The sequence below is a fragment of the Fundulus heteroclitus genome, chromosome 21 (genome assembly GCF_011125445.2).
Source record: "Fundulus heteroclitus isolate FHET01 chromosome 21, MU-UCD_Fhet_4.1, whole genome shotgun sequence".
Taxonomy (NCBI): Eukaryota; Metazoa; Chordata; class Actinopteri; order Cyprinodontiformes; family Fundulidae; genus Fundulus; species Fundulus heteroclitus.
In genome coordinates, this window is record NC_046381.1 from 31,435,987 (window position 1) to 31,447,770 (window position 11,784).

Below are 11,784 nucleotides of genomic sequence, written 5' to 3' on the forward strand. Positions count from 1 at the left end.
TGCCACTTACAAACATCAACTTTCACCTCTAATAAGCAGATTTGTGTTTAGCGACTCATCTTAGTCGTGCAGCTGTCGGATTACAAACAGCCAGTGAAAAGAATTAGCCACCGTGTGGAAGCCTGCACACAAGCTGTGCTATTCCTGCTTTTATCCATTAAATATTTACATAAGTCTTCTGGTATAACCTCTACTCTGAAATAATAATCTTTTATATTTTATAGCACATATTTGTTAAGGTGTTTTAAGGCCAAGACCTTAATCTTGGATTAGCAGGGCTTCAAACTTCTTAAAAATATATATACATATTTTAACTTTTTATGGAAATTGTTTCCACTGCAGCTAGTCTTGAAGGTAATGCAATTAAAACTTTATAAAATTGAACCCAAAATGCATTGATTGATTCATTCACGCATCCATTCACTACCTTTGATTTAGAGTTTCCTGTAAATAACAATCTAGCGTGCGTGTCCTATAAATACGAAGCCACTGAGAAGACCCAATACTGTGAGGCTGACGGCTATTTCCAGGTTCAGTGAAGGATTAGTTGTTTCATACTGTTTTAGATCAGCACACTAATTTGAGTGATATGCTTTCTTTGCTAGAAAACCTTCCTCAGTTTAGTATTTTAACATTACTCAAAGACACATTCAGGCTTTGTGCGCTCAACCTGTTTTGTCCTAAGAGAGTATTTGCAGGAAAACGAGGCTATGAGAATGAATTGGATTAAAATGAAGTCAGTAACTACTGGCAGCTGCTTATTGTTTATCATGGAAACATGAGAGAGGTATTGTTTTCGTCTCGCTCATGGCGAAAGTATGAAAAAACTAATGCATAGAGATGCACCGCTCAGTCTAGTGCACATTTTACAAGCTCCCAATTTTGTAACGATTATTATAGTAATGATATTCTATTCAAGTATTCTATTGATTACTCTGAGGATAAATCGAGTAATTAGGATAACAAAATATGCCCATTCATTCACTAGTTAAGCTTATTCAATGAGTAATTGGTATATGAAATTAACACAACAAATAATTAAGTTTGTGGTTTGAAAAGAAAATCAACATTTTATTGTTTTAAATGCAATAACATAGCATGTATTTGGTGTACATTTGAATATTTGTTAAATAGGATGCATCTGCAGCAAGTTTGTCTGTTCTTGGGTTTGTGTCTAAAGCTCAGCTCTTTCTGCTTGACTTAACATCAACACAGCGCTAGCTGCCTCTGGAGTGAGAATGGTCACAGAAAAGTACACAAAGTCTCACTTGTATACTGCAGTCTGGATTTTTTTTAACATCAAAGAGCATAATAGTATCCCAAAAAATAGAACCCATATAATGGCCAAGTTACACTAACTCACACACTCTCCTCACTGCCGTCTGCTGTCTCGCTAGCAACTAATGGCATGATGCTATATCCTCACGCGATTGGCTGCCATGCTGGCCGATCAAAACAAAGTTGTGCTGTGAGCAGAGCTGGGGCTGAGCACTGAGAGCCAGGCAGAGGAAGGAGACGGAAAAGCAAACCTTCGGCTCTCAGATCTTTTGACCATGAAACATCACTGTGTTACAGTGAGCCACAGAGCTCAGTGGCGAAGTGACACGAGAAGTGTTGCAGCATCAAGGACGTGTTATTATGAAATGCTAACTCGGTGTAGCAGTACACGCACTGCTATGTTTTCTGCTCAAGTTTAAAGGGATCCCACACTTTTAACACTTTGGTGTCGTTTTCTCTGTGCTTCTTTTGGCGGCTCGCTGTCCGATTCCGTAGCTGATAAGTGCAGTCAACATCCACATCTCAGCTCAGACAGTGTTATTCAACACAGATAACCACCAGCCTGGAAGCCAGCACGCTGAATAGTTACCAGTTAAAGAATTAGACAAAGCATCATTGCAGATAATTTGCCTCAATACATTTTCAACATCATGGTGTTCCAATAATTCGTACCAGCCCTATCTGAAACACCTGGCTGCTACTGAAGATCACGAAGTTTGGGTGTTTTCACACAGTAACACGTTTATGTCCATGTTGTTGTCAGTGTCAGCTGGTCCTACTTGCATTTAGTGTGTTCAATGACCGCAAAAAGAATCACATTTTTGAATTTGAACCAAACGCTCAGTTGTCTGGGCGGGACTAGCTGAAATTCATCTACTTCCTGTCAACAGCAGATTTCTCAGTGTAAATGTACCATCTCTGCTCATAGCAATCTATTGGTGCAAGTACACATGATGCCAATACTACTGAATGCTTTAAAAGTCAATTCTGGGGTTTCTTTGCCTTCAAACCTGTGCCATTTCATAAATAAAAACTTAATGTCTTTTTCCAACCAAAATAATTAAAAAATTTTATTTCCTGCCTTCCAATCTTTACACAAATCTTGCAGAGAAAATACGTATACGAGATAAACATGCCTGTAGTCTTTAGCTTTAGCTTTAACTGATGGTACCTCAGCCTCTTAAACACATTGTAAATATCCTGAACTGGGAACAGGAAAAAAAGCTGGTTTTGTATTTTATATATCAATCAAACATTTTTCACTTTGACTACCTTTAGTTCTTCAACTCATTCTGCAATCCCTCATCTTCCCACATCCTTTCCTTGGCGTTTCTTAATCTTTCTTTACAAGTCAGAGCAGGTAGCCGATAATGAAGAGTAAGAGCCTGACACACGGACTGGGGGAAATCTTCTTCTCATCAAGCTCAGCACTTTAACACCTCCCAAGGTCATTTCTGCTCTCCCCGCTGAGAGGCTCTGTCACTTTTAATAACTTTTAAAGGAAGCATATTTTCTCTCCTTTGACAGACTGAGGAGTAGAGGGACCAGTCGCAGGCTGACTCAATCATAAAGTACCAACAGAGCGAGGAGGTGCGAAGTGAGGAGACAAGCCTGCAATCACTAACACTTTACACCGTTACTCCATGAAATGTATCAGCAGATAGAGCAGAGGCGGGGAGCCTGTCAGTCAGCGGCTGTTTCAGGTTGGACAGTGAGCTGACATTGCAGCTAGATTTAACAAAGATAAAAGTCACTCACTGTCAGTCAAAAGTCTTTGACTTTTGTTGCTTAATTAATGCACCCATCAAAACCTAGGCTGAGATTATGGATTCAATATATAGAAAAAAATATACAGTTCAACTCTAAACTTAATTTTTTATGAGTAGTTTTTCATTGTTGGCAGATTATGCATAAAACATGAGCTTAGACAAGCGTACAAAGATATTATTATCTCTGAAAGTTTGCAAAAAGCCTAAGTGGAATTATACATTTAAAGATATGAAAAAGCCAACAAATATAATGTCAAAGACAAATATTCAGACGACGCATCAACCGAAATAGTTTTAACATTGTCACTCCTAGCAAGCATTTTCAGGAGCAACTGCTGCTTCTCCTTTTCGTGCGCCCGGTACATTGCAGAATTGATGACCAGACAAGAAAATAATTTTCCAGCCAGACACATTTATTGCTGTTCTTTACCTAAACTGTTACATGATGCAACACCTCCTACATTTTGGTAAGGTAAACTAATTCCCACTTTTATATTCAACTGGCATCCGCACTGGGATTTGGTGAAATGTCCGCTGTATGATTTTTTTTAGCTAATAGCAGTCAGAGTAGCTCTGGCATGTTCTGCTGTTTGGGTTACTGTTCTTTGGGGGGAAAAAAAATGAAAATGAGCTAAAAAGTTCTTCACAGGACTGCAGAGGTCAAAATGGTGCATGACTGAGTTTAATTAGCTGATTGCAGACCCAAAAGTCACTCCAAAGCACGGGATTAGTGACTTGAATTAAAAATTTGATTTTGGCACCAATCGGTACCCCTTGGAGGTCATTCAGCTGTTTCAGTGTTAATTACTAAGTAGTGCCTCATACCTTACACACCGAACAGTCTGCTTCAGGTCTATGCTTTGTACTTAAACTTTTCTTGCAAAATTTAATCAAGCTCATTTTCAGATGGTATTTGCTCAAGGTTTCTCAATTCTACCTCTTAGCCTTAAAATATCTGTATGCTAATAATAATTTTTAGATAATAATAGATAATCGATTATTTATATTCAGGAACTGTAAAAACAGATTAAAAATTAATTTTAACATCGAGGAGCAAACAAAAAAAGGGACCTAGATTTAAATTTTGTATATTACTTTGGCTTATTTGCAAGTATATATGCTGTATCTTTGAATACTGGAGTGTAACCTTTGCTGCTGATATCGGCTCTACCATCATACCTGTTCCTGCTTGTCAAGCCACTGGTCGACCATCGGATGGTTGGCACTAAGGGAAGAGCGCATCATGTCTCTGTGAAACTGAGTAGTCCAGCCACTCGCATCACGAGGAAGACTCCGATAGGCTTGGGCCCCTCTGCCCTGCCAGACAACAAGAAAGGGTACATTTATTACTGTGTTCCATTACATCGCTGTGATACATTGGTAGCTTTCAATGGAGAAAAATGATTTTGCCACTGCTAAAACAGGAATTAAATCAGCAGAAACTGTCCAAAAAACGGAATGTTTACAGATTGTTCGATCTAACTTTCACATCTGTAGCTTAGAACATAAGAGATGCACCAAAAGCTTGGCGTTTAAAATGAAGCCAGAGGAAGAAAAAAAGTGTATCTTCCTTCAGGCGGCTACAGCAAACAGCTGGGCTTTCAGCGCGTTCTGGTCTGTTTCTTTCTTCGTTTGCGGTTTAGGGAATTTCTTTTTCTGGTATGAGAAGGAGCTTTCCGCTACAGGACATCAACTCGTTCTGCCTTGGGGATTTTCCATCGAAAGGAAGCGAACTAACTCAGAACAGACTACAGGACATACCGGGAAGGTATTACAGCAAAGTTTCTGTGTTTTATACCTTAAAGCTTTAAACCTCTGTCTAGATAAAACATGCTGGCTTTGCCAAATGTTTTTAGCCTACCATAAACAATAACCTGTGTGTTTCTCTATGAAACACACAGGTTATTGTTGTTTTTAACTAGCTAAGCTAACTGCGCTCATAATGCCTACTGCCACTAGAGGATGCTACTTAAACTGTTAGCTTCATCGCTATTTTCTCTTGGTTATAAAATAGTAACATTTTTGGTCAAAATGCTAGATCAAAGCTTTACAAAAGTTATAGGTGAGAAATCAGCCACAAACCAAACAGTTGGAAAAAAGACACCTGGTGGCGGAAGGTGTTTAGTGTTTTTTTGCACCATGCATCAAAACTTTTTTTTTCAAGTTTCATAAAATCAGTTTTCACCGTTTCCCTGACCTTTCCTCACAGCTTTAGGAACTTTTTATTAGGAGTCCCAAACCTAAGCTCCTCCATTACATAAAAAAGAACCTTCCAAAAATCGCCTGTCAAGGTAACTTCAAACACCACTAGACCTGAGAAAAACTACATCCCAAGAACACTTTGATATTCCAGACATGCAAGCTTTGAATTTGAAATCTCAACGACTAAAAGTTTGTAGGCAAAACTATCAGAGGGCAGAAAAAAAGCAATTAAACATCAAAACCCAAAGTTGAGGGATTCAACATAAAAGATGTGCAGGGATTTAGGATTTGATTATTAAAAATATTACAAAATCTGGAGCAAGAAACTAAAGTTCAGATATGTGCACCATATAAGGATCGTATTGTAAAATAACAGAGGCATGTAACAACACTGAACAAACTATGCAGGTCTTTCATTGTAAAACATGAGAAGGCAGGAAACGAGAAAGACGAGACGGAGCAAAGAGGGCAAGTTATGCTTAGCAATCACTAAAAGGCAGCTAACAATTGTAAATACAGAAATCAGACTCCTGACCCTTGCATGTTCTGATAAAGCACATGTTTTCAGCGCAGCTCAATGTGCCGTGAAGGGGCCTGAGGAAGAAATGCAGACAGGACCATAAAACTCAACTGAGCATGTGGAGTCTGATAGGGAGACAGCCCTAACAACCGTCACAGTTTCAGTCGCAGAGGAACAACTGACTCCTGTCCACAAACTTTTACGACGCATAATACCATAAAGTCCAGAGAAGGCCAGATACTAAAAGGGTAGGATTAAACCTGCCTGCACACAGCACTGACCGCTGATTCCCTTTTCTTTTTTTTGTTTGACTGTGACGAGGCATCTTAAAGCGTCGTGAAGTCACTGGGATGTGATGAGTTCACACTTTCAGCTGTTGACTGAGAACCTCTGTTGGCTTCGTAAAACCTGAATCAGCTGGATGTGGACATTTACTGGAAAAGAAATAATTCTAGGCAATGGAAAAAATTTGGTTTCTTTAGTATAAGGCATTCTCCAAATGAGTTTTGCCATTAGTGATCACTAACGGATTGTCTTTTTAAGAGCTAAAAAAACAGCCTTAGAACAACAGTGATGCTGTAGATTACAGTATTGTTGGATGTATAACAAAAGATAATACCATTTAAATGTCCTTTTGTAAAGTTGAGGCGGCTCATATAAGTCTGATAAAAATGGCAGCATACCATTGCCATGGCAGGTTGCCGTCAAGGTTTTCCAATGACATAAACTAAAGGTTTTTTGTGTATTCAACTGTTTATCTGTGCAGCGTCACGGGGGGCTGGTGCTTATCTACAGAGGTGGACAGGTTGCCAGTCCATCGCAGCCATTTTGTCTTAAATTGACTTTACAAATGCACTTTTAACTAACAATGAAAAGTGTGACGACGAACTATCTGTTATGTAGAGTTGTTTTACTAAGAACTGGCGATCTGACCAGGTTTGCAAAGTCTTGGTCCTTGCCCCTGGACTGTTTTTTATCTCAAGTCTGGTAAAGGCCAAAGCTGCAGCAGCCTTTCGTTTTTGCTTTTAAATCCATGGGGGAATTCAAATGCAGCCAATACATTTATTTGCCTTTGAAATTTGAACTGTTGCTTACTGTGTCCCTATGTGGCAATGCTAGAAGAAGAGAGGGCTGAGAAACAAGAGGGAGAAACATTTTCCAATGCAGATATACAGATGCTTCTTTTTCTGCTTTCTAAAATACTTAGAGTAGTTAAACCTGAACTGGTTTATTCTACGCTGAAGCAAAAGATATTAAAGGGGACATATCATGCAAAGTCCTCATTGTTCTCCTTAAATAAATTCTGATGTGTACTGGAGTCTTTTCAAATGCATGGATCTCTTTATATTCTTTATGGGTCATATTTTTCAAGCCATTCAGTTTTCTCTGTTACATGTTTCGAACCATTACATCACAGTATTTACAGAGTAACTGCTAAATGAGATCACAGACTTCCACCTTACCAGTCTTGTCTATCTGCCATTTTTATTTCTCTGAAAAGTTGATTCCGATTCTCCTTTAAAATGCAGCTGGATGTTCATTAAACTGTGTTTTGTTTGTCCTCTCATTCTTGTTGACCCATTCTCATTTTACATAGGCTGGGTGCAGAATACGGGAGTTAACACATAGAAGCACATAAGACAGGGGAAGAAAAAGATCTACTTCACAAACGGCATGTGCAAGCTCCAGCTTTGGATTTTCCCTCAGCATGAAAACTCTTTGCTTTAACAACCATTCTGACAGTTTATATGAGAGACCTAATACTCATGTCCTCCCAGACATTATACCACTTTCTGATAGTGACAATGATAGCTTTGACAATGAAAATGTCTTTGAATAGGATTAGCCAGCCGCTGCTTCTGGACACACTGATCACTTGTGAAGCAGCTTCCTCAACTCCTGAGTTCTCATTTATTTCCTTTTTGATTGCTAACATGTCTCATTCTCCATCAGCAGTGAAGGTCTGCCAGGAGCTTTGCGAGGAAGCCATTTTAACATGCCAATTAGTTTCACACCCCTGTTGGACGCCACAGGTAGGAGATGCCTGAGTTACAGTCATAAAACGCAGGGGGGGAAAAAAAGGCGAACGCAGAAAAAAGGTAACGTGTTTAACAAGTTCTGCCTTTTTATGGATAAAAGAGGTGCCGTCAGAAGAAGATAGTCCCAGATAAGGACTGCCTGTGCCACTGCTGGCAGTGTTTCAGTTTCTAACAGTTGTTCTTTTGATTAAAGGAAGCAGACGGTAAAACGGATGGAAATGAGGGCGACTGCGAGAAGGCAGAAGAGTTTTGTGAACTTATCTGTCATCAAAGACGTCTAATTGAAACAATTCCAGGACATCTGATGCAGCGTGGTTGATAAGGTACAGATGAGACTTGAAACGGTGTCGTTGTGAACTAGAAGGCCTCCACTGAAGCACCGATACCACGTTAACCGTTTTAGATACAGTTTTGTTTGATATTCTCCATGCTGCGTCAGTGAATGAATGAAGTGACTTCGGCTTGACAGTCGATGCTAGAGTTGTGTTACCTGTTGCAGTAGGGTGCTTGTGGCGGCCTGTGGGCTTGGCTTAACGTTGTACTTCTGGAAACCAGGAGTCGTGGACCAGCGCACTGGATTCTTTCTGGATGGCTCCTCTTGACCAACCAGGGCCTCACCTGGAGGGAGGTCAGCCAAGGAGGGGTCGCTGCTTCGACGGACGTTCAATCCCATACCTGTTGTGGGGAAAGCAGAGGGGGCAGTGGAGAACTTACTGCACTGCTTTATGTAACCATTCTGTGCTACATTACAGACCTTTTCAATTGCAGCATACATCATTTCAAAGCATACTGATTTCATCTTTGCTGTTATTATTGCAGCATGTTTAGAAATCAGGAGCATGTGCATTGCGCTCCCCCCCCGAGTCGCCGTAAAGAATCAACTTTCACTGCAATCCCAGCAGCAGCTGTTTTGGGGTATATCTCCACCAGCTTTGCACTCGTAGAAACAGAGCAGTGTGCCAAGTCTCTGTGAAAAAGTTCAAGCTCAGTCAGACTGGATATACACCAGTATTTGTCTTTAATCCACAGGTTCTCAATTTAATAGTGGCATAGGGTTTGACTGTCCTGTTGGAGGGAGAGCCTCCAATCTGGTCTCAAGTATTTCGCAGCCACTAAGGTTGTCTTCCATGATCGGCATGTATTTAGCTCCATCCATCTCTATCACCAACTATGACCAACTTCCTTTTACCTGCTCAAGAAAGGCATTCCCTCAGCATGATTATTCTTTCGTATTTTTGCCGTGTCACTTGTTCTGGCTTTCTTTCCGCAATGGTTTTCTCTTTGCCACTCTGCAATGAAGCCAGGATCTGTCGGGTGTGCAACTAATGGTTATCCTGTGGAAATGTTCCCCCACCTGAGCTGTAGATCTCTGCAGGATCTCTACAGTAACTTTGCGTGATGAATGTTCTTTCTGTCTGCACTCAGTGAGTTCAGCCATGACTCGGTTGGTTTGCAGTTGCAGTGTTTCTCTTTGCCTTTTATGATGCTGTCTCATTACCAAAGTAGTAGTTCTCTGAAAAAGGCCTCGCCATAAAAAAAAACAAACAGCCGGTATTCATATGAGTGTTTTAGTAGCAAATGTGTTTCATTTATTTTATAAGATGACTACAGGGGCCTTTAAGTCTCTTTTGAAATAAGATGAAAAACCCACAAAAAAGCTAGCCAGCAGGCACGTCGTTGTGAGTTTACTTTACAATTATAGCTGAAGATTTAATAAAACCATGCTAACTTTTGCATTTCTCTTTGCATTGGCTGGTTCTTGTTAAATCCAGGGCTCTAAGCTGGATAGTTAAGGAATATATGTACTGTGTGCATATATATATATATATATATATATATATATATATATATATATATATATATATATATATATATATATATATATATATATATATATATATATATAAAACTCTAACCATTATTTAACCAGGAGACTCTCTTTGAAATTAAGAGTGTTTTTTTAAAGGAGTCCTTGCCAAGAGGTAGAGAAAGTTCCACACCAATTACAATTAGATTACACAATTCAAATGCCAGACAAATAAAGAAAGTCAGTCACAATTCTCTAGTGCTCTCTAGTGCTCTCAGTCTGGACTTGAAAGTACCCAGTGAAATAACTTCAATTTATTGTCAGTCTTTTTGCAACATGTTCTGCATAGACGGAGCCGAGTAAACAAAACCCCTTTTTTTCCCTGTTCTGTGTGGGGAAATGGCACAGAGAGCAGCAAATGATCATTTGAATGCAAAGAGTAAGAATCAGTGCATCTCTGTGGGATTAAATCACAATCGGTAGCAAACCTCAGAGAAGCATCATAGACAGTGTCAATCTAATTAAGTCATGACCTAAGTAGTTTATATACTAAAGGTCTCCCTAATCTAAAACATATAAAAACTGTTGTTGTTAAAAGCTGTATTTTCACCTCAAAAGACAAAATACATTTATTTCAAAAGAAAAAGCCCAATATGCATTTGGCATAATACAAATCATGATGGGTGGATGATGAGCCAAAGAACATATGTGACAAGATCAGGTGTGTGTGTGTGTGTGGGGATCACCTGAGGAACATTGTGACAGGATACACTATGGGAAGAAGGCAAGTTGGCAGCGACAGTGTCATGACCAAAGCTTTTGCAGCAAATCCTTGCATCCTGCCCTCTGTGTGAATGTTACTGTTCCAGATATCACCTCTTAACAGTTGCTATAGATCGTGGACACCTTGTCATGAAAGCAGCATTCCCCATGGGCCGTGGCCTCTTTCATCAGGAAAATCCACCCAGCCAGTGGTTTTGAAGTGGTGGTTTGGTATCTCGGTTCTGCAGATCTCAGTCCACACAAGCATCTGTGGGATAAGTCCAGTCCGTGGAGGCCCCATCTCACAACTTACTGGACATAAAGGATCTGGTTCTAACATAATTGGTGCAACTATATTTTGTGACTTTCAGGTGACCTTGTGGAGTCCAGGCCTAGTTAAGTCCGTTTGCTGTTTTGGCAGCAATAGGCAGAGGTGGTCATAATCTTATGCCCTACTGGTGAATTTACAAATAGGCTATCGACTTGTTATAGATTAAAATAGCTGATGTATTTCCCAGAACACATCATGGTCAGATATTACTGGAAGCTTTTAAAATCTTTAATTTGTCAATGTCCATCTTACTTCATTAATGCTTTTGCTTCCGGCGTCAAGGAAGCCTGCTATTGATGGAATGATTGAACTTTTGAAATGTTTATTGTTAACTTGTACGCCCAAACTGTTACATATTATAACACTTTAAAACAAAGAGGGTTGTGTTATTTTTTTTTAAATCACTTTGATTGATTGCTGGGCCCAGCCATGAGAGAGACAAACAGGACTAAACTACACACAGAACAAAGAAGATGCACAGTAATTAACCTGTTTTCATAGACAGCTCCCAGGAAGGGGGCGTTTTCCCTGTCATGGAAATGTTGTCACCTGAGAACTCCACCTTCTTGAGTCCATTCCACCAGTCTGCTTTATTCTTGGAAAGTATATTTTGTTTCTACTAGACAGACCTGCACACAGCTCCTTCCGTTTGCTGCGATTGGCCGCAGCTCACCATCAGCACTCATCATAACATCAATGTTTGTGTTAAAGGTACTTAAGGGCACATGTGGGACTTAGAGGGGTTCTTAAATAGACCCACAGACAACATTTCCTTTGTTGTTAAACAGAGCTGCTAATCCCGGGAAATATCCTTTCACTAAAATAGCATTTAATTTTCCCTTCTGCTTTGGGTTGTGAACTGGTTGGCTGAACACACAGTGTGACCTTAATCCCAACTCCTCAAAACCAACCGTAGCTCTTAAACATACATTCACACTGAACTGTGGCATTGCTACTTTATTTAATCAGTTATTGGCTTCAATTTTATTCTCATCTATTTTTTTTCATTTTTTTATTTAGTTTTCCCCATTTGTTGATTGAAGCATTTTCACTTGAAATTGGGATATCCTGTTATT

The 11,784-nt window shown here is 39.7% G+C and overlaps 1 protein-coding gene across 1 annotated transcript in view; it reads right to left on the reverse strand.

Annotated features, from left to right (window-relative positions):
• Window positions 1–11,784, reverse strand: part of LOC105928002 (partitioning defective 3 homolog) — a gene marked incomplete in the record, with an annotated part of 353,527 nt that overhangs the window by 262,620 nt on the left and 79,123 nt on the right. Inside the window, 2 exon segments of the mRNA XM_036125173.1 lie at window positions 4,227–4,364; window positions 8,299–8,483. Of these exon segments, the coding sequence (XP_035981066.1) occupies window positions 4,227–4,364; window positions 8,299–8,483 (323 nt within the window).